Source organism: Acanthopagrus latus, chromosome 8 (assembly GCF_904848185.1).
Source record: "Acanthopagrus latus isolate v.2019 chromosome 8, fAcaLat1.1, whole genome shotgun sequence".
In the NCBI taxonomy this organism is placed as follows: Eukaryota; Metazoa; Chordata; class Actinopteri; order Spariformes; family Sparidae; genus Acanthopagrus; species Acanthopagrus latus.
This window is the reverse complement of record NC_051046.1, coordinates 31,308,413-31,334,854: the sequence shown is the minus strand read 5'-3', so window position 1 is coordinate 31,334,854 and position 26,442 is coordinate 31,308,413. Positions and strand designations below refer to the sequence as shown.

General features: G+C 39.6%; 2 protein-coding genes across 5 annotated transcripts in view; one reads left to right on the top strand and one right to left on the bottom strand.

Annotated features, from left to right (window-relative positions):
* LOC119024559 overlaps nt 1-2,255 on the top strand; it is a 2,273-nt gene extending 18 nt beyond the window's left edge. The window contains exons 1-2 of the mRNA XM_037107467.1: nt 1-700; nt 740-2,255. The exon at nt 1-700 is cut by the window's left edge and continues 18 nt beyond it. Of these exons, the coding sequence (XP_036963362.1) occupies nt 957-2,117 (1,161 nt within the window). The 5' untranslated portion in view covers nt 1-700; nt 740-956 and the 3' untranslated portion in view covers nt 2,118-2,255. The remainder of the gene's footprint in view (nt 701-739) is intronic.
* Nucleotides 2,256-19,978: 17,723 nt separating this feature from the next.
* LOC119024832 (NT-3 growth factor receptor-like) overlaps nt 19,979-26,442 on the bottom strand; it is a 266,546-nt gene continuing 260,082 nt past the window's right edge. For all 4 annotated transcript variants that reach the window (XM_037107965.1, XM_037107966.1, XM_037107968.1 and 1 more), the window contains one exon: nt 19,979-21,128. In XM_037107965.1, coding sequence (XP_036963860.1) covers nt 20,943-21,128 — 186 coding nt within the window. In that variant the 3' untranslated portion in view covers nt 19,979-20,942. The remainder of the gene's footprint in view (nt 21,129-26,442) is intronic.

The window sequence follows — 26,442 nt, the reverse complement described above, 5'->3', positions numbered from 1 at the left end:
TTCCCCCTCCCTCCACCAGATGGAGCCATACCCCCCTCTCTCTCTCTCTCTCTCTCACACACACACACACACCCACACATCACACATAGAAAAAACACACATGTGATAGTGCTCCTCCAATCACACCCCAGACAGGAGCAACTCAGCAGGTATGGCCTCACCTCAACCAATCACAAACCTGAATGAGCCTTGGAGGAGGGACACCCCTCCCTCCCCCAATGCTACATTTAGGAGCACTGGCCCACCACTTGCTACTACTCCCTCTGAAGAAGCAGCCCTGCTGCGAAACGTTAGGGAATTAGGCTGAATTGGACAAAACCTGGCAACCTTTTTAACCAATTCGGCTTTTATCCTTTTCTGTAAGCCACCAGGCTACAGTAGATTGTTTTTTAATAGATTGTTTTTAACAATAAAGTTTAAATTTTAATCGTAGAATGTCTTTGTGAGAGCCAAACCACCTCGGGCCTGCTAGCTAACACCACCATAGCCTGAAAAATACTCGCTTGGACAGACCAAATTGAAGAAAACGGACAATTACTTTCTGGTTTTTTGAGCTGAACACTGCAGACTACATTAACCCACCACATTGGAAGTATTCCACCTTCATCCATCCAGGTCGAGGATCCAGGCAACAGGCCTCAACAGCACCAGCCAAGGCCCAGGATTGCGGCCTGCAGAGCCACCAGGCTTTCTGCAGCAGGTAGGCCTCACAAACTGACAGCATGGTTTTTACTTACAGGTCGCAGGCGGTCCAGTTCAGCCAAGCAGCGAGTGATGGGACCAGACCACACAACACCCCCACACATAGGACACCCCACACCCCCTTCCTCCCCCACCCCCACCCCCCCAGTGAGCAGACCAGGCAGCTAGCTAAAGGCTATTTTAAGCTAATTCAAGCTATACATCATAACAACATCATTGATGCAGCCATAGCTACTTCTACACCGCCTAAAGGCATGACAAAACATGTTGCCAAGCTCACAGCCTTCATTAAACCCTCTTCCCCCACAGATGCGGTCAGGCAGGCCATATCTGCTAACACAGAGTCCTGGCTAAAGAACACCCTCAAGATAATGGAGGAGCACTATCTTAACATAACCATGTCCCTCAGTGCCCTACCCTATGATGATGTGGCTTTCCCCATAGCAGTTAATTGGGCTAAAAAACGCTTTAAAGCCAGGCTGCACCACACTGCTGTGGGGGAGGCCGAAGCCCTTTTGCGGTGTGCATCAGAAAACTCTGATGATTCTTATATATCTGACTCCGCATCAGCCACCACCTCCCCGAGATCCCTGGTGGAGGACAGCCCCCCGGGATTGAGCCTGGGGAGCAGACAGGAGCCACTACCTGCAGTTGCAGTACAACAGGTGGCTGCCTCTGCTCCCCAGGCTGGATCCCCTCTTTCCCCTCCTAATTCGGTTTCCCTCTCAAAATCTCATCCTACCCAACCCTCCTCTTCCTTTCCCTCCCCCACTGGCAGACGGAGCCCAAAACGGACAGACCAAAAACGGTCTCAAAGTCCACCATCACCATCATCAGATGGAAGCTCCGTCGAGCCAAACTACATACACCCCCCACAGTCATTCCAATCTGCCAGGACAGATGATGGCTGCTCCACCTCTGCAGCCTCTAACCTCCATCTTTCTTCCGCAGGGTGTGTGGCGGGACCGGGGAATGCTTTGAAACCTCCATCGGAGCAAACACTGGGCTCAAAGACACTACAGCAGGTGGCTGGGGATAAAATGATGAGATTGAGGCATGTCAAGCATAACAATGCTAACCTCTTGGTAAACACCACCTCCTCTGACCCCACCACTAAAAGCATTTCTGTTGAGCCCATGCCCCAGGCCTCCCCGGCCTCCCCACTCACCCACGGCGAGCTACAGGCTGTGGAGGTGGGGCTAGAAAAGCTAATTACTCATGCTAAATTAGCATCCCACCCCACCAACCGCGGTTCCGGAAAGGGGTACCCATGGACCAACTGGCACCCCAGGGGCACCAAAATTAACCAATTTTCAAAAGCCCCAATTCCACAGGTGAGCAGACCGGTGCACCATGGATGGGGGACAAACACGGATGACGGGAGAGGTTGCAACATAGAAAAACAGAGATATTAGGTGCCCTCAGCCACCGCCCGAGCCTGAAACAAAAAGAAAAAAAGCTGTTTGTGACCATCTTAATGCCTTTTCAGAGATGCAATAAAATCTTAAAAATACAACGATGTATGATTGTGTACTTGCCTCTATTGCCACGCATTGTTCCACCACAAAAATAAATAAATAAATAAATAAATAAATAAACAAATTGGGATTAAAACACTTACCTGTCACTTACCTGTCCTGAACACCAGGGCTGGAGTCAGGAGACTCCAACCAACGCAATCCAGCAGGGGTCCTCCTTCCATGACTCAGAGTGTGTTTTCCTCCTCTTATCCTGCTGCTCCTCAAACCTCACAGGCTGAGCAGCAGGCCTAAAAAGAAAATATAATAAAATGAAAAAATTAAGCAAAATTTAAAATTGTGGTGAAACAATGCACAAACTGTATTCACAATGGTATTTTTTACAGGCACTTAAATAGATCTAAACAGACGCACAATCTTACACACCATCTCTTTACCATGGGTGGTGTGGAATTGTGCGACTTTGGGCAGACATCTGTGCCAGTGCACTGGACCCACAACCGTGGCGATTTAAGACCCAATCTTTCCTTACCTAACCCTTTAGGTTTCAAGGCAAGGAAGGGGTCAACCCTGTGGAAGGGCCTGGAGTAACCGACGAGACGAACAAACTATTCTAGCGACAATGACAAGGGAAGACAGAGACTATATACACATGGGGGAGAGGTTAGGGTTACTTGAATCCTTAATTTATGAAAATGTAAGTATTAATATTAAGGGTTATTTGTAAGGTATGGAAATTAATACCCACTTTTTGGAATTATTTAGGAAAAATTATGGTACATTTTGAAGGTATAGCAAGTAATATTCACTTTTTGGAATTATTTTGAAAAGTAGTGTCACACCTCTAGTGCATCCAAATGTCTAAATACTCCCTCACCTTCCAAATGGTACATCCAAAGTCCTAAATCTTTTACACAGACGACGATTCTACTGCTACCTGGTGGCAAGTTGTGGCGCGGCTTCCAGGTCTGGTATTCCCATCAATATAACGATTTGGAATGAAGAGCAAACCTTGGAATTCTTCCAAGTTGGCTATTCTGACCCATTCAAGAAGTTCCAAAAAGGCAACATATCCCCTAGCCTAACCTCACCTAACTCAACCCCTGTCTGTCCTACCACCTCTTCGTCACATTTTTGCCCAAAAAACAGTCTGTCCCTGGCAAAAAACTTTAACCCACCAATTGTTTGTCTGCTTTCACTCTTGTGTTGTTGTAGTTACTTCCTGTTGTTGGTAACTCAAGTATTTATTGTTTTTGTCTTTGGTCTATGACAGTAAAACCATTCACTTCATGAGGCAAACATTGTTACTTATCATGTACATAGCATCAGTGGTTAATTGAGGAAAACAAACATCGTCAGGTAAATAAATACAAAACAGAAGTGCTAAGAACACGCTAGTATAAACATAGCTTAAAAAAAACACATGTTACAACATGTGGCAGTGTTCAAACAGCTGGTTTATCTGGCAGTGTGATGAGTCCACAAAAAAATCCCACATTAGCGCTTTTCCATTGGTCCATCACTCATCCAGTTAAGCACATGCTCATAAGAAGCTGTAAATTTCTTATCTGTCCATTCTTGTGGTTCAGGACATTAAGACATTTTCCAGTGCCTAGGTATTATCCTAGTGGCCAGTGTGGTGCTTACCATGATCACTGAAAATTCTCTCTCCGAAATGTTGTGTATTTCGGTTCTGTCCCCTAGTAAACATAATGTTGCTAATGAAGGTAAAATCTTTCCCAGCTAGTTGCTCACATATTCCACAACTGTCCTCCAGAAGGGCTGTACAACTTGACATTCCCAGATGCAGTGTAAGAAAGTGCCTGTATTTCTGAAATTTCCAGCACAAATTGCTATTTATTATACCCATTCTGTGTAGTTACTGTCTTGAAAAATATCACTGCAACATCCAGCCCTTCCAACAGAGACTTCAATGAACTTTCCTCATAAAAACAGCATCCCTCCCCTCGAGTGGGAGAGGCAGACAGGGTCCCGTTTACTGATGTGATTATGTAATTATGTAATTATGTAATTTGGAGCAAAAAAATTGTCAAACCTCTGCTGTGGAGATAATGCTGCGTTTCTGTATGAAAAGGGCTGCTGATGAGAAACGTTGGGGTAAGGGTCTCATTCATAGACAACTTTGATATAATAACAGATTTGCTTCTTCAAATTCTGTTAAAAATGTTAGTTCATTTTCAAAACGTTCTGAAAAATGACATATCTTACAAATGCCCCTCAAACGCAAAAAGTTGATGCATGTCATATGATGATAAATGATGGAAAAAACACTAGTGAAAAAATCCTTGTGTCTTTCTGAGGGGGGAGACTTCACTTGAGAACCATTCTACATGTATGACCTCTTAACTGTCTACATATCTGATGTCTCTGCCACTGGGGATAGGCAGTATTACATTTACATGACTCACTATGCCCCTTGGCAATAGATCTTACCGTAGGTAAAGAGGCTTTCAGACTACTAAATAATTCACTAATCACAAATTATAGTACAGATTTCATGCCACATGCTCTGGTTTCATTTTTTTTATCTTATGCCAATATAGGGGACATTGTGCTCCTGAAGAGCTGTCATCTACCACTGTATGCCCATGTGTCCCTCTCTCTGCTTTCTCTGCGTCATGCCTTGCCTTTATCTCACAGTTAGCCTGCAGACACTGGGGTATCATATTATTAGGCCCTGGTTATGTGCAGAGTCCGCCCCCCACACACACACACTTAGTTGTTGTAAATGGAGAAAATGTCAGTTCTGTACTGCTGGAATTATCAGGCTGTTAGAGCAGAAACTGTATTGTGGGTCCTGCGGTTTTTGTGCATAGCCTTAATGTCTCATACAAACACACACTACTTGAAACAGTAGCTGTGATGGTAAATGGGCATGTGGGACTGGACAGTTAAATGACCAATTAACTGAAACGGTCAATAAAGCTCCCTCCTGACCAACCTAATTAATTGCTACTGTAACAGGAGAGCAGATACAGCTCTACGTGTGTTTAAATGGATAGCCAATAACTCTGGGATATGGTTTAAGAGATGATACAAGTGTTAAAGGTGCACTTTGTAGTTTTGGGGAATACATCTTTTTTAGAAGAGAAAGATGTTCATTGACAGATTTTTTTTTATGCCTAAACAAACAAAACAATCAAAATGTTTTCATTTTCATGACTTAATTAAGAAACTTTAGCTTTCATGTAAATAAGCTTTATTTGTACAGTGTCTTTCACAGACCAGGGTCATAAAGCGCTTTATAATTACAACAAAACCATACACAGTTACAAAGTACATACAAATTTAAATTTAAAAGGCCAAGACAACTCAGTGACAATCATAGCAGCCCCAAGACAATTAAGCAAAATCCTGAATAAAATAAATAGGTCTTAAGTTCACTTTGTTTTACTACTGTTGCAAGACAATTTCCCTCGGGATAAATAAAGTCTTCTTGAATCTTGAATCTTGAATCTTGAAGGAGTCAACAGGCTCCATCAAACGCAGAGACAGTGAAAGATCATTCCAAAGCCTGGGAGCAACAGCCTGGAGGGATCGGTCTCCTCTGGTCCGGAAGCGAGTGCGCGGAACCATCAGCAGATTCTGATCCACAGACCTCAGAGCCCGAGGTAGGATGTAGGGCTGGATCAGGTCACTGATGTAAGGTGGAACCTGACCATGCAAAGCTCTGAAAGTTAAAACCAGAATTAAAATCAGAATTCTCGCTGCGGAGTTTTGCACTAACTGCAGGCGAGACAGCTCCTTATTGTTCAGACATGAAAACAAACCATCACAATACTCTAAACGCGAAGACAAAAATGCATGAATGATCAGCTCCAAATCATTTTGTTACACCATTTTCTTGAGTTTGGAGATTTTCCTCAGCTGAAAAAAACTATATTTTGTCAGCTGTTTTGCAGTGTTGCACATGTCTTTGTTCAATACAACACCCAGGTTTCTTAGGCTCAGTTTAAGAGACTGGCCCAAGTCACCCAAGTACTGGTTCAACCCTGGAATTGAGTCATCAGGGGCAATAACCAGTGTTTCTGTTTTGTCCACATTTAGCTGCAAGGTGTTATCACTTAGCCATTGTTTTATCTCCACCAAGCAATGAACTAAGGAATTTAGCCTCTGGAGCTCAGTTGACTTGAAAGTGCAGTAAAGCTGGATATCATCAGCAAATATGTGGTATGAAACATCAGAAAATCTCTGGATTATTTTTCCCAAATGGATCAAATACAACAAAAATAATACATGACCCAAAACAGAGCCTAGACGAGATTCCACACATCAGATGTGCTGACTCAGACCTTGTTTGGTTAGCTGTGACACTAAAGCTACGCCCAGATAGGTATGATGAGAACCAATGTAAAACTGATCCTGACATTCCCACTTCATCCCTCAGTCTTCTCAGCAGGATCTGGTGGTTGATGGTGAGCAAGAGGAGGGTTTCATCTTGGTCACCAGTGCCAACATATCAGCCATAGTCACAGACTTAAATGAGGACCACAAGCTGGAGACAGACTTCATAAAAAACAGGGGTAATTGGAGCAGCAGGAAGTACAAGAGAATTGATCGTGTCAAACAACACTTTGGAGTTTTTCTTATTTACTGTTACCAGTTCGTGAATATAATCAGATGTGGCATTTTCCACCATCTCATTGCATGAGGACACAAGATCCCTGAGATATAGTCTTTGCACCTCAAGGTTAGTGGATTTCCACAGACGTGCAGTCTTTCAACATAGTCTCCTCAGACTCAGGGATCACATGGGTCACATGGGCTCCAGCTGGACCGTGTGGGCAGAGCTGGTGTAAATACGGAAGAACGTGGAGGCAATGAAAGCAACTGACCACTACTCCAGTGCTGTGTAGGCTCCAGGACTTTCGTTGTGGTCCAAGCAGACGGCAGAGTGGATGTGCTGTCACACACATTGAGGAGAGGGATCCCGCGCAGACACCTTGCGTGTTCTCCATGGCCGAAGATGGCTGAGCCCTGGTGTGCTACAGCGCGTCTTCACTTGACCTGGACTCTGGAATGTGAGCCTGCGAGAATACTATACAGCAAGAGACAAGCCGTGGCACTGCCAGTCACAGGAGCCATCTTGATAATGGATTGATCATTGGATTATTGTCTTTAAAGTCTGTGTAAAGTAGAAATAAATGTGTTATGACTTTGTCACACCACAGAAACATGCGTCATTGACCACTGAGCCACATTTGAAAGATTAAAAAAATCGCTAAGTATATAAAATTAGGTCTCAAAATCATTGAAAAACAAGCACTTCTCTCTGCCGTGAAATGCTGGGGGCATGTCAGTCATGGGCACTGGAACCACGCCTGTGTGCGGTAGTGGAGTCGTCTCTGTGTACTTACTTTCCATGCTTCTTTTATACAGTTACTTTTTTGACTCTATTACCACAAGCTCACCAATGACTCTGTCTGCCCAATTTTTATCAGTTGTGAGGGATAATACCAGCTGTGGAGTAGCTTTAGTTATGAAATAACTGAATCATGTATGCTGCATGTGCACACAAAATGATAACTCACATATTGACACCGTCTGAGCTAGCTGCTCCCGTCACTGCCCTGGTGCCCATCACACAATGCCAGTGGCCGTGATGGAAACACCCGCTGTCAGCGCGATGGAGAGGGTCAGTGGCGGGCAGACTGTGGCATCCAGGAAAGATGCACAAGCGACTTGGAGGAGACATGACTGGTTAGCTGACTGGCTGACTGTTTAGCTAGATGCAAGCTATCGTAAGAGATGCTATCCGAGACTCTAGAGCGAGCAGAAAATCACCGATGCTAATGTGCCCTGAACATATTTATATCACCTCTGCAGCAGGGTGGGGTGTATGTTAATGATGGCTGCGTTATGTAACGCGGGCCTGATTTCTGACCCGCCCATTAAATCCTGAACACAGAAATTTTGAAACACAGTTTGTGAGTCTAGCTCCACAGTTGAATTCTAAATGGTTGAATGGCTTTTTATATGTTTTAAAGAAATACATATGTGTTCAGAAGAAAATGGCTGAATTTGAAAGGACAACACAATTTTCTCCTGCTTTAGAGTTAGGTAAGGGGAACTGAGCCAGCGTCGGAAGTGTCACGGAAGGGGGAATGGTCCGTCCCCCATGATACCTCTCTCATGTGATCCCAGCCGGGATCATGGTCGCGCCGGCGTCTGCACCCGTAGCGCACTTCTCTCCACCTGTCTTCCATCTATTTATGTTTTCATGGTGTATTTAATTAAATATAGGTTTTTATATTTGTACAATTGTTTTAATAGTGTATCTATATGTAATTAACTGAAAAGCTGTGCTTATGCAACAATGTAATTGTAAATTAATGAACTGAAATGAAAACAAAACCACTAATAAATGAATTGGATTATAAAATAAAGAGCAACTTTAATATGACAAATGAAAAACAAGCAAGCGTGTGCTGGACGGCGAAGTTTCCACCAAGTTCTGATCTTCAGGCCTAGCACACTGTAAAAGCAACGTCCTATAAAAAAATACGTATTCAACTAATGTTTTTAAATCATTTTTAAGGTGCTGTAAGTTAATTTATTTTAATCCTTTTTGTAAGAACTCATGTCCTTGATTTGATGTTTTTAAATCATCATTGTGCATTAATAGTTCAGAGAAATCATGTCTTCAATTGATGTTTATAATCATTTTAAAGGTTTCTTTGCCGTAAATTGATGTCATTTACTCTTTATTTTTTGAGAAATCATGTATTGATTCATTGATTTTGATTCATTTGAAGAGTTGTTTTTAATCATTTTAAAGGCACGTATTGACTTGGTGTTTTTAATCATGTTAAAGGTGTATATGAATTGTTTCCAACACTTGAAAGGTACGTATTAAATTGGTGACTGTAATCATGTTAAAGTGGTATATGAATTGTTATTTATAGTTGTTTTAAAGATACATAATCAATTGGTGCTTTTTAATTATTTAAAGGGACATATGTAATCTTTTTTTTATTATTTAAATGTACATATGAACTAATGTGAATTAATGTGTTTTAAACTTTAAAGGGTTAAGAGCTAGGGGAGTGGTTTGGGTTAAGGGTTAAGGGGGGAAATGGGGATTAGTGCCACCCCTGAGGTCTCCAGTCATTAAGGTTCCCGGGGTGTGAGAGCCACGAAAGACATATTTTCGGAAAGCTGCAACTCCGCTGAGCACTCTGGTGTCTTTGGTTTTGGAATCGGACTTTGGGTAGTTGGTGAAAAAACAATGACCTGCCGGTCAGTAATCTTCCTGGCCGGTCAAGTGCACGAGATTGTCTCTCTATGACCTTCCTAGCCAGAGTTATTGCGATTTTGAAAATTGCCCATTTGACTCTATGCAAAATCGGTGGGCAGGACCCTTAAGGTTGTCAGTCACGAGACTCTGGCTACCCCCCATATGTGGCCATGGGCTATCCAATGCAGTTGGGTTAGGTTAGGGTTAGGAGAATAGGGGTAATAACCCCGATCGGTGCACTGGTGCAAGTCCCAAGTGTCTAGCACCTCTGGTTGCAGAGTTATGGCAAATTTGAAAGCCAACTTTTGATAGTTTCAATGGATGGGACGGCCTTGAGTATAAAGTTGTTTCAGTCAAGGACTAGAGAGAAGAATTCCATACTCACTGCTTATTTGGATGTCATGCAAGTGTCTTTCGATCACAGTCATTCTGTGTCAATTTATGTGCAATATGAAGCTATGAGCTAACTAAAGAGCGCTAACATAAGCCTGCTAACAAAACAATGTAGGACACAGGTGATTGCAGCAAAGGACAATTTTTGAGCAAAGGACAATTTTGTACTCTACTTGCACTTAATGGTGTTTAATTATGGTGCATTCTGATTAATAACTCCTTCATGCGAGAGAGGAGAGCTGGAGGCTTCAGTGTGTCAGAGGTGTCTCCAAACAAAAGTTTGTTTTTGTTTAATGCTGGTGCTCAAGGGCAACATCTACTGAATCATAAAGTCATACATTCTTCCTTTCTAGGGACCACTACTTAAGTTGCTGTTGAAATTAGCTAATACTGTGCCTGGGTGTTTCTTGTGTTTATATTGCCATAAAGAAATGGTATGTTTAAAAAAAGAAAAGGAAAAAAAAGTAAAGCTGTGTAAATGAACATGGAAATGTTTTGTAGCTTTGAATGTTCAGCATTCAGCTTAATAAACAATTTAAGTTGGATCAGAGATTTGTCAATCATATTGTGTTCATGTCACTTGATTGGTTTAACCCTCTAAGGCCCAGCGTTGCAAAATTACAACATTTTTATTTTTTCTAAAAAAGGGTAGAAATGTTTTTTTGTTGTTGTTGTTTTTCACATTAGCATAGTCACTGGGTCCTATTGTTCAGTCTCACAATGGTTCTGGATAGGACATTTGTATATAAGCCCGGCCCACAGGTCCAGAACTTTCACAATCTGCAAAACTTTGGCTGAGCAACAACACTTTGTTTCCTTGGACTGGATTTATCAGATTTAAGTAAGTATAATGCCTTTAATATTTTTTTTTGTAATCATTACACTTGCTAGAACATGTACATATGTAATTATTGTGAAATACATTCATCAAATGTAAATTAGAGCATGTTGTATATATGTTGTAATTTTACAACACTGGGCCATTGAGGTAGTCAAAATGGCCATGTTGTAGGTTTACAACATACCTGGCTAAGTGTAGTCTAAATAGACATTTTGACAGGGACCTTCTATTTTTCACAATATATTTTAAAATTACACACATTTATTACACTTTCCAGATTATATATTATGTAGGCTTTATATTTATTTTTACTTTAATTTCCAAACCAGTGCTATTCGGAACCCACTGTACAAGAAGCTGTATTACCAAAATATATTGCAATAGCATATCACTTTCTACTGCTTATAATGCTTATAATGGTAATCACCTTCAATAGTTCAGTTTCTCATTCTGTTTGTATACATGTGCCTATTATGTTGGGTCAATTCATAGTCTAAGCAGTTAGTTCTGGGGGGATAGTGGGGGGATGCTGAGGGGTGCCTGTTGCATTGTTGTAGAACAGGTGAGAACGTTCGGTAATGCATTCCCATTGCAGACATTATCATCCTAGAAGAAATGCAACATGCATTCCTTTTGGGATGATGGTTTCACATTCTTGAACATTCTCACCTGATAATCAGAGCACAATAGGTTTGCCAGACAGTATTGTGTGACTAGTGAAATGTGTTAATAGGTTACTTTGCCCCACCACCCATGTACTAATGTTATTTCCATTTATTTTTTTCATTTCAGAATGTCTTCAGCAAGGAGAAAGCCCTTCTACAGTGTGCAGGATGTCATCGATGCTGTCCAGAATGGAGAGAGTGATGTGGACATAGACTTTGATGAAACTGATGAAGAGTCAGATGAAGAAACCCATGAAGAAGTGGACAAAGAAAACCATCCACCCACTGACTGCCCAGCCGATGAGGACATTGAGCCCCAACCAGCCAAACATGCCATGTCCCGTGACAGATATCGCTGGCAGAAAAAAGTTTTCATCAGCCCTAATACGGATTTTTCTGGTCCACCTCTCACAAAAGATATGCATTCCCTCCACACACCACTGGAATACTTCCGACAATTTGTGTCTGAAGACATGATTGAGTCACTCACAATAAACACAATTGAGTACAGCCTTCAAACACATGGAAGATCCATAAACACCAACAAAAAGGAAATAGAACAAATGATGGGCATGTATCTGAAGATGGGCCTGGTACAAATGGCTGGAAAGCGAATGTACGCACACGGTACGCACCTGTTGCTGATGTGATGCCACGCAACAGATTCCAGTCTCTGTTGACATCCTTGCATTTTACACGCTACTCCCAACCTACTACTCCTCATACCCCTTGTACATATGTCTATACTGTAAATATTTGGCATTCCCTACATGCATGCACATGTTCCTGTTTTTTATTTTTTTATTGTTTTTAAATAAATTTGCTATTCATAAAAATATGACTACTGTTGAAATTATTATTCATGTTATATACTGTTCTGGGGCTACGTAACAAGCAATCAACCATGCAAATGTACCCAGAGTGTTTTTTTTTACTGAGGTATAAACATTTGTACCTTTCTGTTCTGACAATGAATACAACTAGCTGACAGGAAATTCTGCTACCCCATTGACCCAGCGTTGTAATATTACAACGTTCTCATAAAACTTTACAAAAACAAATTTTTTTTGCAAACACTTCATTTTCATCTCCAAAGGCCTCCTACAACACCATCTAAGTGGTTGAAAAATTTTTCTTTTATGTTTTTCTATGTCTGGGTCTTACAGGGTTAAAGCAATCGGTTTCCTCAAATGAACTAAATAGACAAAGTGTAATTTCAAGTTATTACAACTAGAATGTAATAGGTTATTTCAGTTGGAAGACAAAGTTGACTAAACTTAAGTAAAAAGATTTGGCAACACAAGAGGCATTTAAGTTAGTATTACTTAATTCACATACATTTAATGAACACATATTATATATTATTATATAAGTTGAATGAATTGCTGCATTTAAGTGTAAAAAGCTCATTCTTTTCATTTCACTTCAGTAAATGGAATTAGTAATGCTAACTCATAATACACATGTCACGATAACTCTAGATATACGAGTTATCTTTACTTAGATGACATAATTGCTGATACTTAATTTATTTGAGTTGGTAAACTTAAATAGTTCAAGGCAATCGGTTTACTCAAACAGTTTAAGTTGAACTAACTTGTCAGGTTTTACAGTGTCTACATGGTCATTGTAAACATCGTGATCACCTCAGAAAACCGCTTCAACAGTATGTATATTTAATGAAATATGGCCTAATTTGCATATTGTATTTTATTTTTTAGAAAGGTGTAACACAAAAAGTATTTCTTTTTAGTTATTCTTGATTTCTTTGATGCAGCAGTCACCTCAAACTCCACATTTTCAAAACAGGCCGAAACAGTGTCACTCATGGTCAAATTAACACATTTTGTTTGCAAAAGGCTCTAACCATGCGAAAACATTTAAAATATGCAACAAAAGCAAATTTTGCCTTCAAACCACACAACTTCCAAACAAGTGTATGAGCTTTTCCAGTCAACCATTACAGGACAACAAAATACAAAATACAGCACTCAGTGTAAATTAGTGTACCATTGCTTGTCATTGTAGCCTATCACTGTACGTAGCTTTCATGCCAGTGCCATTTGTTGTCAAATTTGCCTTCTCATAAAGAATTAGATTTGCTTTGATGCAAATTTTATTGATTCCATTTATTCTTTTTTCAAACAGTGGCTGAAAATTCAAATACTGTAAATATTATACAGAATAAATGTAAACCAAAATAAAATCTTTTAGAGTGTAAGAAATTAAGAAAGCTGGTAGTCTCATAGTCCAGAAAACAGCTTCACAGCAAGCACTTTCCTGAACAACTGACGTAGCCGGGGACTTGTTTTAAAACATAGAAAAGAAAATAAAGATAAAATCTAAAGAAAGTTTAAAGATCTATTACTGTTGAGAGGTGGTTCCCAACCTGCGATCGCAGGGGGTGCGCACAACTTCATCTTCTCTGAGGTTGTGAGGTTAAAGTTATTTTGGTCAACCCTCTGAGGTTTGTGTGTGATGCACCTGATGACACAAAAAGGAAGAAATGCATCTATATACATTGTAAAACTAGGAGAATATAACTGTTGCTTATATTTGCATATAAAAGTTTTTAATTAATCACTTTATTCTTTTAGAGTATACGGGTTGGGGGGGGTCTGGTTTTTCTTGGACACAGGCAAGGGGGGCTTCAAGGAAAAAAGGTTGGGAACTTCTATTGTAGAGTATGTGAAATAGCCACTATTGATATGCAGTCTCTTCTGTCTTGATGATGGGGCCACATGGCCTCATCTACATCACATTCAATATTTTCTCTTGCAATGCACTGAGGGAAAAATCTTCTTGCATGCCTCATCCAACCTTGACATTCCTCTGCACCTATTTCTCACTCTCATCTGCCTTAGACCTCTTCCATCCACGTTGGCAAAGAACAACACAGACTCTGTACATTTTAAGGCCTGCAGACTGATTGCTCATTGAAGATTTGTGCAAAGGAGTATCAAACAGGTGCTTCAGTGATTTCATACTGATGTAGGTAGTTTCTAATAGTTAAGAAGAGATAGTTTCTGTTTGGTTACCTTAGCTAAAACAATAGAGTTTGGACTGCTTGAATGACATCTGTGTTAACTGTTCTACAAAAGGATGGGGAAAATGTGTCAATCTAATGAGAAAAGGTTAACACATTTGCAAGAGGTGTGTTTTTCTGTGCTGAAACAGTGATGATGAAAACCAAGTGGATCCCAGTTTCTTTAAGCAGGTCAAAGCAATCAAGAAAAACTCTTCTATGAAGATGAATCTAGTATAAATTTATTAGGATATCTATAAAGGAAAAAAAAGTCCCATCCACCCATAGTGTGATAATAGTGTCACCTATTGCGGTCATTTTCAGGACTTTCACCCCAGGTAGATATTTTGGCACACATCCCACATTGTTGGGTAATATTAGTCTGTAACAGTTGAGATAGTCTCCGCTAAATGAAGCGCATACAACTCTTACACGGGACCTAGACTATAGATGACATGATCAACTATGGTTGCTCAAATTTCATATGAAAGTTCTTGTCTTCTTTGGCTATGTCCTCCTCTACCAGCTCTGCCCCTACCTCTCACTCTTCATCCCCCTCTTATTCTGTTCATCTTCCTCTCTCGGCAATGTCTTCCATTGTTGTAAAAAAAAAAAAAAAAGTGCTCACCTGTGGTCTTTTCGTGCTTACTTCCTGATTGAAATAGTAACAGTTAACAATTGCTTGGCCAGGTGGCACATAGGGTGACCAATTGGCTCATTTAGTGTCATTTTGAACGGCAGTGTTTTAAAATGGCAAACATTTGACTTTATGTCAGATTGTTGTGTCTTATGCAGAGAACCTTTTTCAGTGCATTTCAAAAGTGCCATTTTGAATTGCAAAATGTGTGTAAAGCAGAAAATGTGTTTAAAGTTTTGGAGATTTGAGAAGAGGTTTTGCTCTGTGTGTCAGTTTAAATATGTGTGCTATGCGTATCAATTTAGTGTGTTACCAACTGGAAAAAAAATGTAATTAAACTTTGAATGGACAAATCCTTACACAGTTATGAACTCATTCTCGGACTACATTTCCTGAAGGGTTCTGGGTAAACAAAGGACAAGAAAAAACACAGTCATTCAAAGATGAAGCAACTTTTAATGAGTTAAACATACACAGAGCCACCTAGTAAATCACATCTCAGTTTTTAAACAAGACATTATGTAAGTTGTGAAATTGTTCTCACACACTGAGATATAAATGATAGTGTGGAGACAGATATGCATGATATACAACACATCACCCAGAGAGAGGGGGGATTAGAAAAAAAAAAACACAAAGGCTTGCTTTCTCAATGTGCCAAACCAAGATCGTATCGGTGGAGTCTATCATATTTACACAGAATTTGAATCCAACCACTACACAGAAAATTGACTGAAATTGATTGATTTTGCAAAACCATGGCTCACTATCAATACCAACATACTTTCAGTGCAATGTGTATCTTTACGTATTGTGCCTGTGAATGGGGAATTTGATTTGGTATAACATTATAGCAAAATAACTTTTTTTGTGGTAAAAGTCAGTTTTCACCCATCTGGAGAATAACAACAGCTACATCAGAATGCTGTTGGTTGATTTCAGGTCAGCATTCAAAAGAATCACACCCATAATACTGATTGAAAAACTAAACACTCTGGGATTGACTCTGAGCACCCAGGCTGAGACTCCATTTTCTGAAATAGATGTAGCACAAAGTACTCAAACATGGTTTTGTATTTCACCATTGTTTTTTTTTAAAATGAAAATACATTTACCTTGATACCTCATAAGCTTGTAAAAGTAAACTCCAAAAAATTCAGTCCCCTGGACTTGGTAGGACATGTGCTACAGCTTAATCCACCACACTTCTCTACACACACTCACCACCTAATAACAAGGAAGGACATAGTCGGGCACAGTACTTTCCACATTGGCACTGACTATTGTCACTTGATTTAAATTGTGACATGGGGAATAAACCAACATGCTACTAGTAGCTTAGGGGGACTTTTAATGTTGGACATCAGCATTGAGCCACTGATTGGTCTTCTTATATTCAGCAGTGCCAGCCAACTATCTCATTGAAAGAATGCCTCCAGCACTTTAGAATGTTTTGGATTCTCAAAATAAAGCACAGCAATATGACTGGCCTATCCAAGTCTACAAAGCCTGTTCTGTCAGAGTAGGCCCAAACTTCAGAACCGACACAATTGTGTTATGTAGGGTGTCTGACCAGCATCTTGCAAATCATGTTTACCAAAGGTTATATAGCAACATAAGTGATGAACAGTGACATTTCACAGATTTGTTTTCAGTCTTAATTTTAAGTTTTTGACTTCGAGTCTAAAGAGAATAAATTCTGCCACTGAAAGCTGCCTTGTTACATTTGATTTGCCATCTATGACCAGTATTCATTAGTGTATTATGTTGTATGTGTGCATGATGATTTTACATTGTGTTGCTATTGTTATCAATTAAATTAGGCTAGAAGGCCTAATACTCCAACAAATATACAGCAAGTTGTATAATTCAGCCTATTACAATACTAACACAATACATTTATTTGATGTTAGTGGATAAGCAACACACAATATGTCGGTTAATGCAACATTAGGTAACCTTTTTTACCTAAAAAATTAAATCTTGGAAAATGATTTTGATGGTAGAGTGGCTTCTAATAAGGCAAACAATGTCTCTGTCAAAGCCCACCTTGATCCACAATATGTAACATCAGTGTGAAACAAGATCACAGCGTTAGATAGAGAAGACATGTTTTAAAGTCACGAAAATAGTAATGTTCTAATAAGTAGTTGGCACCTAACCTACGTCTGACAAACTGTTACAGACCTGGGATTTATATTCAATATGCTGATGTCATAAGTGGCACCTAATTGCACAAAATGCCAATTTGTACATAATGTTGCTTTAAATGAATAGTAGTGAATAATGCAGGGCACAGTTTTGTGACATATTCATCATATCACATAAGCGCAGAAGTATAAAACATGTCAGAAATATATTTGTGCAACCAACACATTGTGTGAGCAGGCACTTTACTACTGTTGTGCAGGGCCATTAGGGCTCTGTGCCCCAAACACAGTGCATAAACCCTTTCTATGCGATAATCATGGAAAGAGCTACACATGGGAGCATCAACCTATGACAACACAGCAACTTCTAATAAAGCTGTTCCTTTTGAGCACCTATTAAACTGATTGAATACATGACTTCCTGGGGGACATTCAGAAAAGACTTTCACTGTGACAGGAAGGAAAGGGTCCCAAAATTGACAAAATAATGATGCATGCTGAATATTATTTGTGGAAATTTTGACATTTTTTGAGATTTTGCCAGGTTGTAAAAAAACAAACAAACAAATTCATACAAAGTAGAAAGGACATTTTTAGAATTGTTGGGAGGTGTACTTTTTCATTGTGTTTATGTGGGATAGACTAGCAGCTTCCCCCTGCTTCTAATCTTTCCACAATGTTCAGGTAACCATACTTTGACCCTAGAACAGTACAATACACTCAGAGGCTATTTTTCTGTGCACATAAAATGCCTATTTCTCTAACATTGTGATCACTAACTTGTTAAAATCTGTGTTAATGAGCTCTTAACCCTAACCCTAACCCTAACCCTGAAAGGTGTGGCATATAAAGATGCTGATAAAGATGGCTGTGCCACATGATACAATAGCTGTTCTGGTTTTATGAGAGGACACTGCCAATGCACAATTTAGGCTAGAGCAAGTTTTCAAGGACTGTACTGATGTTCTGGCCAATTGTGCTTATCAAGCAGAAAGAACGGGAGGATACCAGTAGCTTGCGCACTCTCACTTTGTCCAAAGATGTATCTCTCGGCCTCTTGCTTGTAATCAGAACACATTTAACTCCTCCAAAGCCCGTGGCTCTGAACTTGTGTTTTTTTGTATCTAAAGTCAGAAATGAAGCCCCTAAATTATATATTTTTTTCTCTGTTCAATGATTACATTAAGTTCACAATCCCCAAAATTAAACTATACTCCTCAACACTTAACTAAATTCTGGCCCAAACCAGATAATTTGGGGTGTGTTTAGAGTCATTTATAGTGAATAGCTGGGATGGTCAGACAGCTCTTGCTCCTTCATAACATTTCAGGATGATTGAGGAATGAGGGAAAGACCCATGGGAACAGACGTAAGTGGGGTCTGACAAAAAGGCAGCATATGCATGTTTCCTGTTTAATGTAAACACAGATTTCTACACTGGAATATACAGAGTTTTATACATCTGGCCCCAGCAGTGTAAACTGTACTTGAGCTTGTAAAGAAGTATAAGTATTTCATAAATGTATTTCAATTTAAAAGGATAAACATCAGTTTTAAGTCAAGACTTTCTGCTGCTATAAAGCCACTGTTGCTAGATCATGTCCAGGATCTCATGTCAGGGTGGATCCAGTGGATTTTTCAAAAATCGTTAATGACTGTTGAGCCTGTTGTTTGTGATTTAGTAATCAGTGTTTTCCTATCCAGTGACTAAATATTCCAGTGGCTATAGAGTATGGCAAACATCCAGAAAATGAATATGAAATATATCTAGAATGTTAATTTTTCTTAAATACAGAAAATTCAACTTCACCCTGAGTGTTTACACTGCAATGGGTCCACAACATGGTTCATTGTTTTATCATTATTTTGAGTTTTTTTTTCTTTTTTTTTTTTTTTTTTGCAGCACATCCTAATTAAAACAAGGACAGTTTGCAGCTATTATATATTTTTAAGCAGGTAAACAAAGTGTAAACGTGCTCTTATTTTGAGAGACATTTTTTTCTGAGTTCCCAGTGTTAGAGGCACTTTGGACCATCTATATGGTGACAGTCACTCAAGTCATGCTTGCGGGTTCAGAATTAGAAGGTCTGGTTGACTTTTTGGCTGCTAAGTGGACCAACACGAAACCAGGACCAGAGGGTGTACTTATGGATGCTTTGCAGATGTAAACATTTATGCATGTTGAGATTGGTCTACTACTTAAGAACAAAATGGCTGCTGTACCTGACCTGTTTAACTTACGCAGTAATCAATTACTACGATTAAAATGATGTGGCAGTTCAGTTTCTTTCTCATGGTTTTTCTTGTCAAGCTCTGACAGATGCATCAGACAGATTTCTACCTAATGTGGGCCATGTTGGGCAGATTACAAACATTTAGCTAATATAGGGCAGATTTGACATACTGAAAGGCAAAGGAGTGTCACTTTTCACAAATTTGGCAGTGTTGATCAAATATGAATCTAGATTCTGTTACTAAATAGAATATTTCTCACTACATATATTTTCAGAAACTGATTTTAGTGTACTGTTTAACTGTAATTTAATATTACATGCGTGTGTGTGTGTATATATACATATATAAATACTGTAATTTCATGTTAATATTATCCTGGAACTGCTAAGCATCTTATTGTATTTAGTGTATAGTGTTTGCATGTTGTGTATTGTACTGTTTTTTTTTTAAGTATTTTTTTGGCCTTTTCTGGCTTTATTTGATAGTACAGCTTGAAGAGTTGGACAGGAAACAGGGAAAGAGACGGGGAGTGACACGCAGCAAAGGGACCTGGGCCGGGAGTCGAACCCGGGTCCGCTGCAGAGCCTCGGCACATGGGTCGCGCGCGCTACCGACTGAGCTATGCGGCGCCCCGTATTGTACTGTTTTTAATATCAATATTTGCCCTTACCTTGTATTTTTATATTTTTGTATGTATGATTGTCGCAAAGAGATTTATTGTGATTACCCTGTGGAAGTCCTCTTCCTAAACTTCAACAATACACCATGGGAGTTGAGGATGATAAACAGTTTGATGATCAAAGAAAAATACTAGCCATATAAGGTATACTAAGATCGCTCTAATTGAAAATTGTGAAACTGACATAAGCTAAACCAACACATGGCTCACTTATCACTGTACACAGATAACACATTATGGTTTGGTCAATATAATAGAGCAAAGGATGCTTTAAATATAGCCAAGTTGAGCCAGACTCTACCAGGCTGGGTAAGGTTTTATCAAGACTTGTGTAGAACCAAAGCTAGACTGATTTAGACAGGGTGAAATGTATTGGCTAGAAAATTATAGTACCTAAATTATTAGGATAAGAAAAACAAACCATACCAGACCAGTGAAATCAGGTTAATCCAGTTCAGTTTGGTTTGACACAATCCATACATGATAGTTAAGTCATGAGTTCATTTAAAATAATAAGATAGTCAGGACAACACAAGCCCAGACCCTACCATTTAGGTAAGGTCCAAAACTTTAATACAAAATTTAATTTATTTATAATGTGATATCATACACTGTAATCCAGTTTATTCAAATCCAGTTAAATACACACAACTGCACTTTGGTTAGTTCAGTCCAATTCTTATCAGGCAGTTGGATAAAGGAAGGTGCTATGCCTAATTTCAATTCATATGGTTTAATCACAGACAAATCTGTGAGTCCAGGCTACAATCTCACTCCAAGGTGATCCATTTCCTGCCAATCCAGTCATCTTTATTCCACTTCAGCGATAATCAGGTCAAATTTCAAACACATCCCATTCCTGTATACTCACATACATTTCTATCCCAGTATGTCCAGATAAACTGGTGTGGATTTCATTAGAGCAAACAGCATCTTCTGAATATCCTTAATGTTGAGGCGTTGTTGTGGCTCCCTCTGCCAACAGCCAAACATAATATCATAGACTTCCCTGGGACAAAGCCTGGGACACTCCAGTACCTTGCCCTGAGTAATGCACTCTATCACCTGGGAAGACAGACAGACATATGATGAAACAATATATATGAGTAGCCTTGTTTGAGAAAGCTTTAGTCATGTAAGCCTACATCACATGCAAATGTCACATATGTCACATTTATTCCTACAATACAGAAAAAGACTAGAATTTTTTTTTTTATTGATTTTTTTTTTTTTTTAAGTGTTGAAACATACATCACCAGCAATCAGCAGAGCAAAGAAAAAACATAGCAGACAAGCTCTGAACTTGCGATTGTGAATGTTGACTGTTGAAAAGCTGATGCCAAATGTGCATTGCTGGCTGTAATAACTGAGAGCATGATCAATGAACTTGATGCAGCAACATTCTCTCACATTTCTCTTAGATTTTCTATTACTTATGTTGTCAAAAGAGAAAAACAAGACACATTAACTCCAGATGCACCAAATGTTCTAACCATCCAAATCTGCTCTAAGTCAGATGTGCTGAGTGATGAATCCCTCTTGATCGTAAATTGGAAGCGTGTGGCTGATTGTTAGTAATTAGCACAGGTGATGTCCACTAAGCACCATATAAGGGCAGGTGTTGTGCCATGTGCAAATAGCCAACACTGGCACAGTGATTGGAGATGCCATCCAAAAAGGGTACCAAGGAGAAGACTTTCAGCAGCAGTGAACTTGAGGTATTGTTAAATAAAATAAAACAACATAAACATGTGATCCTCCACAGTGTCAGCACTTGCGTTAAAGGAATGTCAAAATCTGTGATGCTGTAATGTATTGTAATGCTGTAATGCCAAGTCAGCAGAGGGACACAGTTACTTGGATCAAAAGACATGTCTCATTGTCATATTGTGCAGTGTTAAGCAGGCTTTTTCCATTAAAGCTGGGGATGATGAGAGTGTATCAATGTGTTCATCCCAACATCTAACTATAAGTAACTACCTCATCTTTCATTCCCCTGTAAGTAAACAAGTAAACACCTGAAGTTATCAATCTAAATGTCAACACAAATACAGCCGATGCAAGTATTGATAGCTGTCAAGTTATCTTGTTAGCATTAAGAAATTGTTTCTTTTTTTGTTTTATTTTTTTTACTTTATTCTTGTAGTTTTATGATAATAGAACAACAACAAACATACAGAAGAGATGAACATATTAGGTCACCAAAGGAAATATAGCACAATTCACACAATTATCAGTAGTCAGCTTTCTGTCAAGGGTTACTTTCTTAGTAACTATAAACAGAGCATAGAGGGTCCACAGACATGAGGTAAAGTAAAGCAAAAACAAAGATTAAGGAATTAAATAACTCTGGTAATGACATATATTTCTTTCTGTTCAATTAAATAATCGTATGTACACACATTAAAACCAGTAACTTTTGTCATTACCAAACTGATAACTTAAATGCTGATAAAATAAATGAGAAAGTAGCTGCAAATGTAATAACATTATTACCTGCGTATCTGTCTATGGTATATCCATATTCATGTGTGATAACCATTTGGTCCAACATCTACAAAATGTATCGATACAAAGTACCTCAAAGTGCCTCACAGAAATAAACAAATAACAGCAGAAAAATAGAAACAGCAAAATTAAGTCAAGAGAAGAAAATTAAAAGAACCCAACCCTCCCACCCCCTCAGACATGGACAGAGACATACACACTCATACACACACTCACACATATGCACGCAGACACACACACACTCATACACACACATACCCTAACCCTAACCCAGGGGTCGGCAACCCAAAATGTTCAAATAGCCATATTGGCCCAAAAACACAGAAACCATACCTGTCTGGAGCCGCAAAAAATTAAAAAGCTTATATAAGCCTAACATGAAGGCAACATAAGCTGTCAGTATATTAGCTGTATAAGCCTACCATTAAAATGACTAAGTAGGGTACAAATACAAAATGAGCATTAATGATTAAATGTTTATTTTCCCTGCAGCGCATCCTGGAGAGAATGACGCACCACGTGACTACACTGCTGTACGATATTTGGTGCTTCAAGTTTATCTTCCATTACAGTATTAATGTTTTATGTTTTGTTGCATTGATTAAATTATAGAAATACAAGAAATAGAAATACAGATTTTTGGTGTCATTTTTTTATTTTGAGAATTTGAGAAAAAAAAACACAATGGGATGTGCATAATAGGCCTCCTGTAATTTCAGACCTTAGTATGAAAATGAAATGCAGTCCTCTTCGAACCTCGATAACAATACAACTCTTCTCTTTCCCCCTTATCTGGGCAACAGTGCGCAATAACATGCAGCCTGCAGTTAGAACGCAGCCTGCAATTATAAAAATAAAACAGCAGCCTTTTGAAAAGGTAAGTAGGCTATATAAAATGAAAATAAGCCTGTTTAATAATAAATAGGCTAAATTGCAAACGACTAATAAAATAGCCTGCAATTAAAAGGCAGCTTGCTTAAAAAATACAACACAGCAGAACAGCCGATATTAATAAAATTAAAATAAGACAGTTAAAGTTCGATTTCTGTGCATTATCCTCTTTTCTTTAGTTGTCTGCAAATGCCAAGTAACCTAAGTCAGTGCAAGGGTCAAATGCAGCAAAATCCTCTTCTCTTTTCCCCCTCTTATCTCAGCAACAGACACGCACAATACATCCTTGGACCTGAGTGATAAAACACAATAATTGTGTCATTCCAAACATATACTGACAAAAATCAGAAATCCATTCATAAAAACAGCCACTTTGTTACTAAATATGCGCCTATGATGGAATTGTGTTCTCACCTGTTCAATGTGACTTCTGTTTTGGAACATCACTGGACAACTTCTCAACATCGGGCATGTAAGATGTAACTTTAATCTTCACGCAGGACTGCAAGCTCTCATCTGTGAGGTGGGTGCGGTATTTGGATTTGATGTAGTTCATGTTTGAGAATATCTGCTCACACAGGTATGTTGATCCAAAGATGGATAATACTCCAAATGCATATTTCTTCATGTTCCTATAAGTGTCGAGAAGAGCCTTCCATGTTTCAAACACAAGTTTCTCTGGTGTTGGGAGGCTTTCAATTTCGCTCCATTTGTGGCTTTGGGCAGCATGGGCTTTCTGGCGGCTGACGTCTTCAAGCTCTGCTGTCAGACTTTTGAATTTGGACACCCACAAATCTTTGTCAGCTATATCGGCCATTTCCATTTCGAGGTCAGCTTGATTTACTCCTGGGAATGTATTCAACAAGGAAGGGTCAATTTCCAGGGGTGTGACAGGGAAAGACAGTGTCATTTTTTCCTTTCGGAACTCACTAAATCTGCTCCCAAATGCAGCTTGCATATCAACGATTGCACCATGCAAATAATCACCGTTGAGTGTGTGATTGTGATGGGCGTCTTTGAACTCTCTCAGGGAGGAGAAGTGAGAGAGCGTACCTGGCTGTACATTTCTGGCGAATACTGCCAGTTTGCGCTCGAATGACAAAACGGCTTCCAGCATTTGCAGTGCAGTGTTTCCCCACTCCTGGAGACTTTTATTGAGCATGTTTAGGTGACGTGTCATATCTACCATGAAGTGCAGTTTTTCCAGCCACTTGGTATCTTCCAGTTGTGGGTAGTTCAGGTCTTTGCTTTTCAGGAATGTTTTCACATGTTCTAAACAAGCAACAAAGCAACGCAAAACGTCACCCCTGGATAGCCAGCGGACTTTGTTGTGTAGCAGGAGATCCGAATATTCGCTGTCAACTCCATCTAGCAATTCACGGAACTGACGGTGGTTTAATGCTTTTGCAATTATTTTGTTCACAATCTGGATGACAATGTTCATCATCTCCATACACTCCGGTGGGAATGTTTGTGCACACAGTGCTTCTTGGTGCAAGATGCAATGAAATGCAAGCGGACTACGATCCGATGCTTTCTGTAGTAAAGTCACAAACCCCTTTTGCGACCCTCTCATACTCAGTGCGCCGTCTGTAGCCACTGAAATCAGGTGGTCAGTGTTTATTCCTTTGTCATTTAAACACTGCAGCACAGCCTCACAGATGTCTTCACCCTGTGTTTGGCATTTCAGTGATATTAATTCGATCATTTCTTCTTGCGGCCCCATCAGAGTTCACATACCTGCATAACAGAGCTGTCTGCTCGATATCGGTCACGTCACATGACTCATCACAGGCAAATGAGTAAGCTGGAACTGAATTGATGTCCTTGATTTGCTGATCGGTGATTCACCATTTTAATGGCCCTTTCCTTCACTGTCTTTGCGGAGAGAGGCATGTCTTTAATTTTCTGGATTATCTCGGTTTTGTTTTTGAAGTCCGAAAATAGGCACTCTGATATTTGAATGAATGAATCCTTCATGTACTCACCATCGATGAATGGTTTCCCGCACTTTATTATCTCCCGGGCTGCAACAAAACTTGCAGAAGTAGTAGAGTTTGGAGATGCAATCCACTTCTTCAAACTTTTTTTGCGGTCCTCGAATTTCTCCACAAGCACTGCAATTGCACTTTTTCTCTCAGTCCCAACTGGGCGCTCGGCTGCAAATTTAGCATTCTTTTGCTGGAAATGTCGCTCCATATTGCTCTTCTTGTTATTTGACAACTTCTCATTGCAAATCAAACATGCAGGCAATCCTTCAGCATTGGCAATGAAAGCAAACGTTTCTGTCCATTCTTCCTTAAATTCTCTGTTCTCATCAGCAATCTTTCTCTTTTTGCTTTTGGGATCCATGGCCCATCACACACCCCTGTTTGTTTACAACAGCCACCCGCCTGTCGCCGTGCTGCACTGTGTGTCGCAGGCTATGACGCAATTCTGCTATTTGGCAATTCTGAAATTCGGTATTTATTACATACATTTTTACAGCATAAGAATATTTGTGTCAGGTTTTCCTCCCCTTTTTGGTCCATTTTGATACCCTTTCAGCCGCAAAAAATTCATTCCTTTTCCATTTTCACACATTTTTGAAGAAGCTCCAGGGAGCCACTAGGGGAGTGCTAAAGAGCCGCATGCGGCTCTGGAGCTGCGGGTTGCCATCCCCTGCCCTAACCCATACCTTTGGGGAGCCAACCACATTTCTAGCCAATAGGATTGAATTGCCAGAAAATTTCCCAAAATATGGGAGTGGTCAGCTGAAAAAAATGCCCAGATTCCGGTCTACCATTCTGCGAAAACTGGAATGATAAAAACCTCATGATATTCTTCCATGAAAATTCTCTCCATTGGCCAGGTGGCCCATGAGCCCCTAAGGCTCTGTGCAACATTTTGGCCAATTACCACTAGGTAGCACTCTTTAAATTTAAGTATTTTCTATCTCCACATTAGGTTGTATTAACATGAAACTTGTATAGTTATTGCC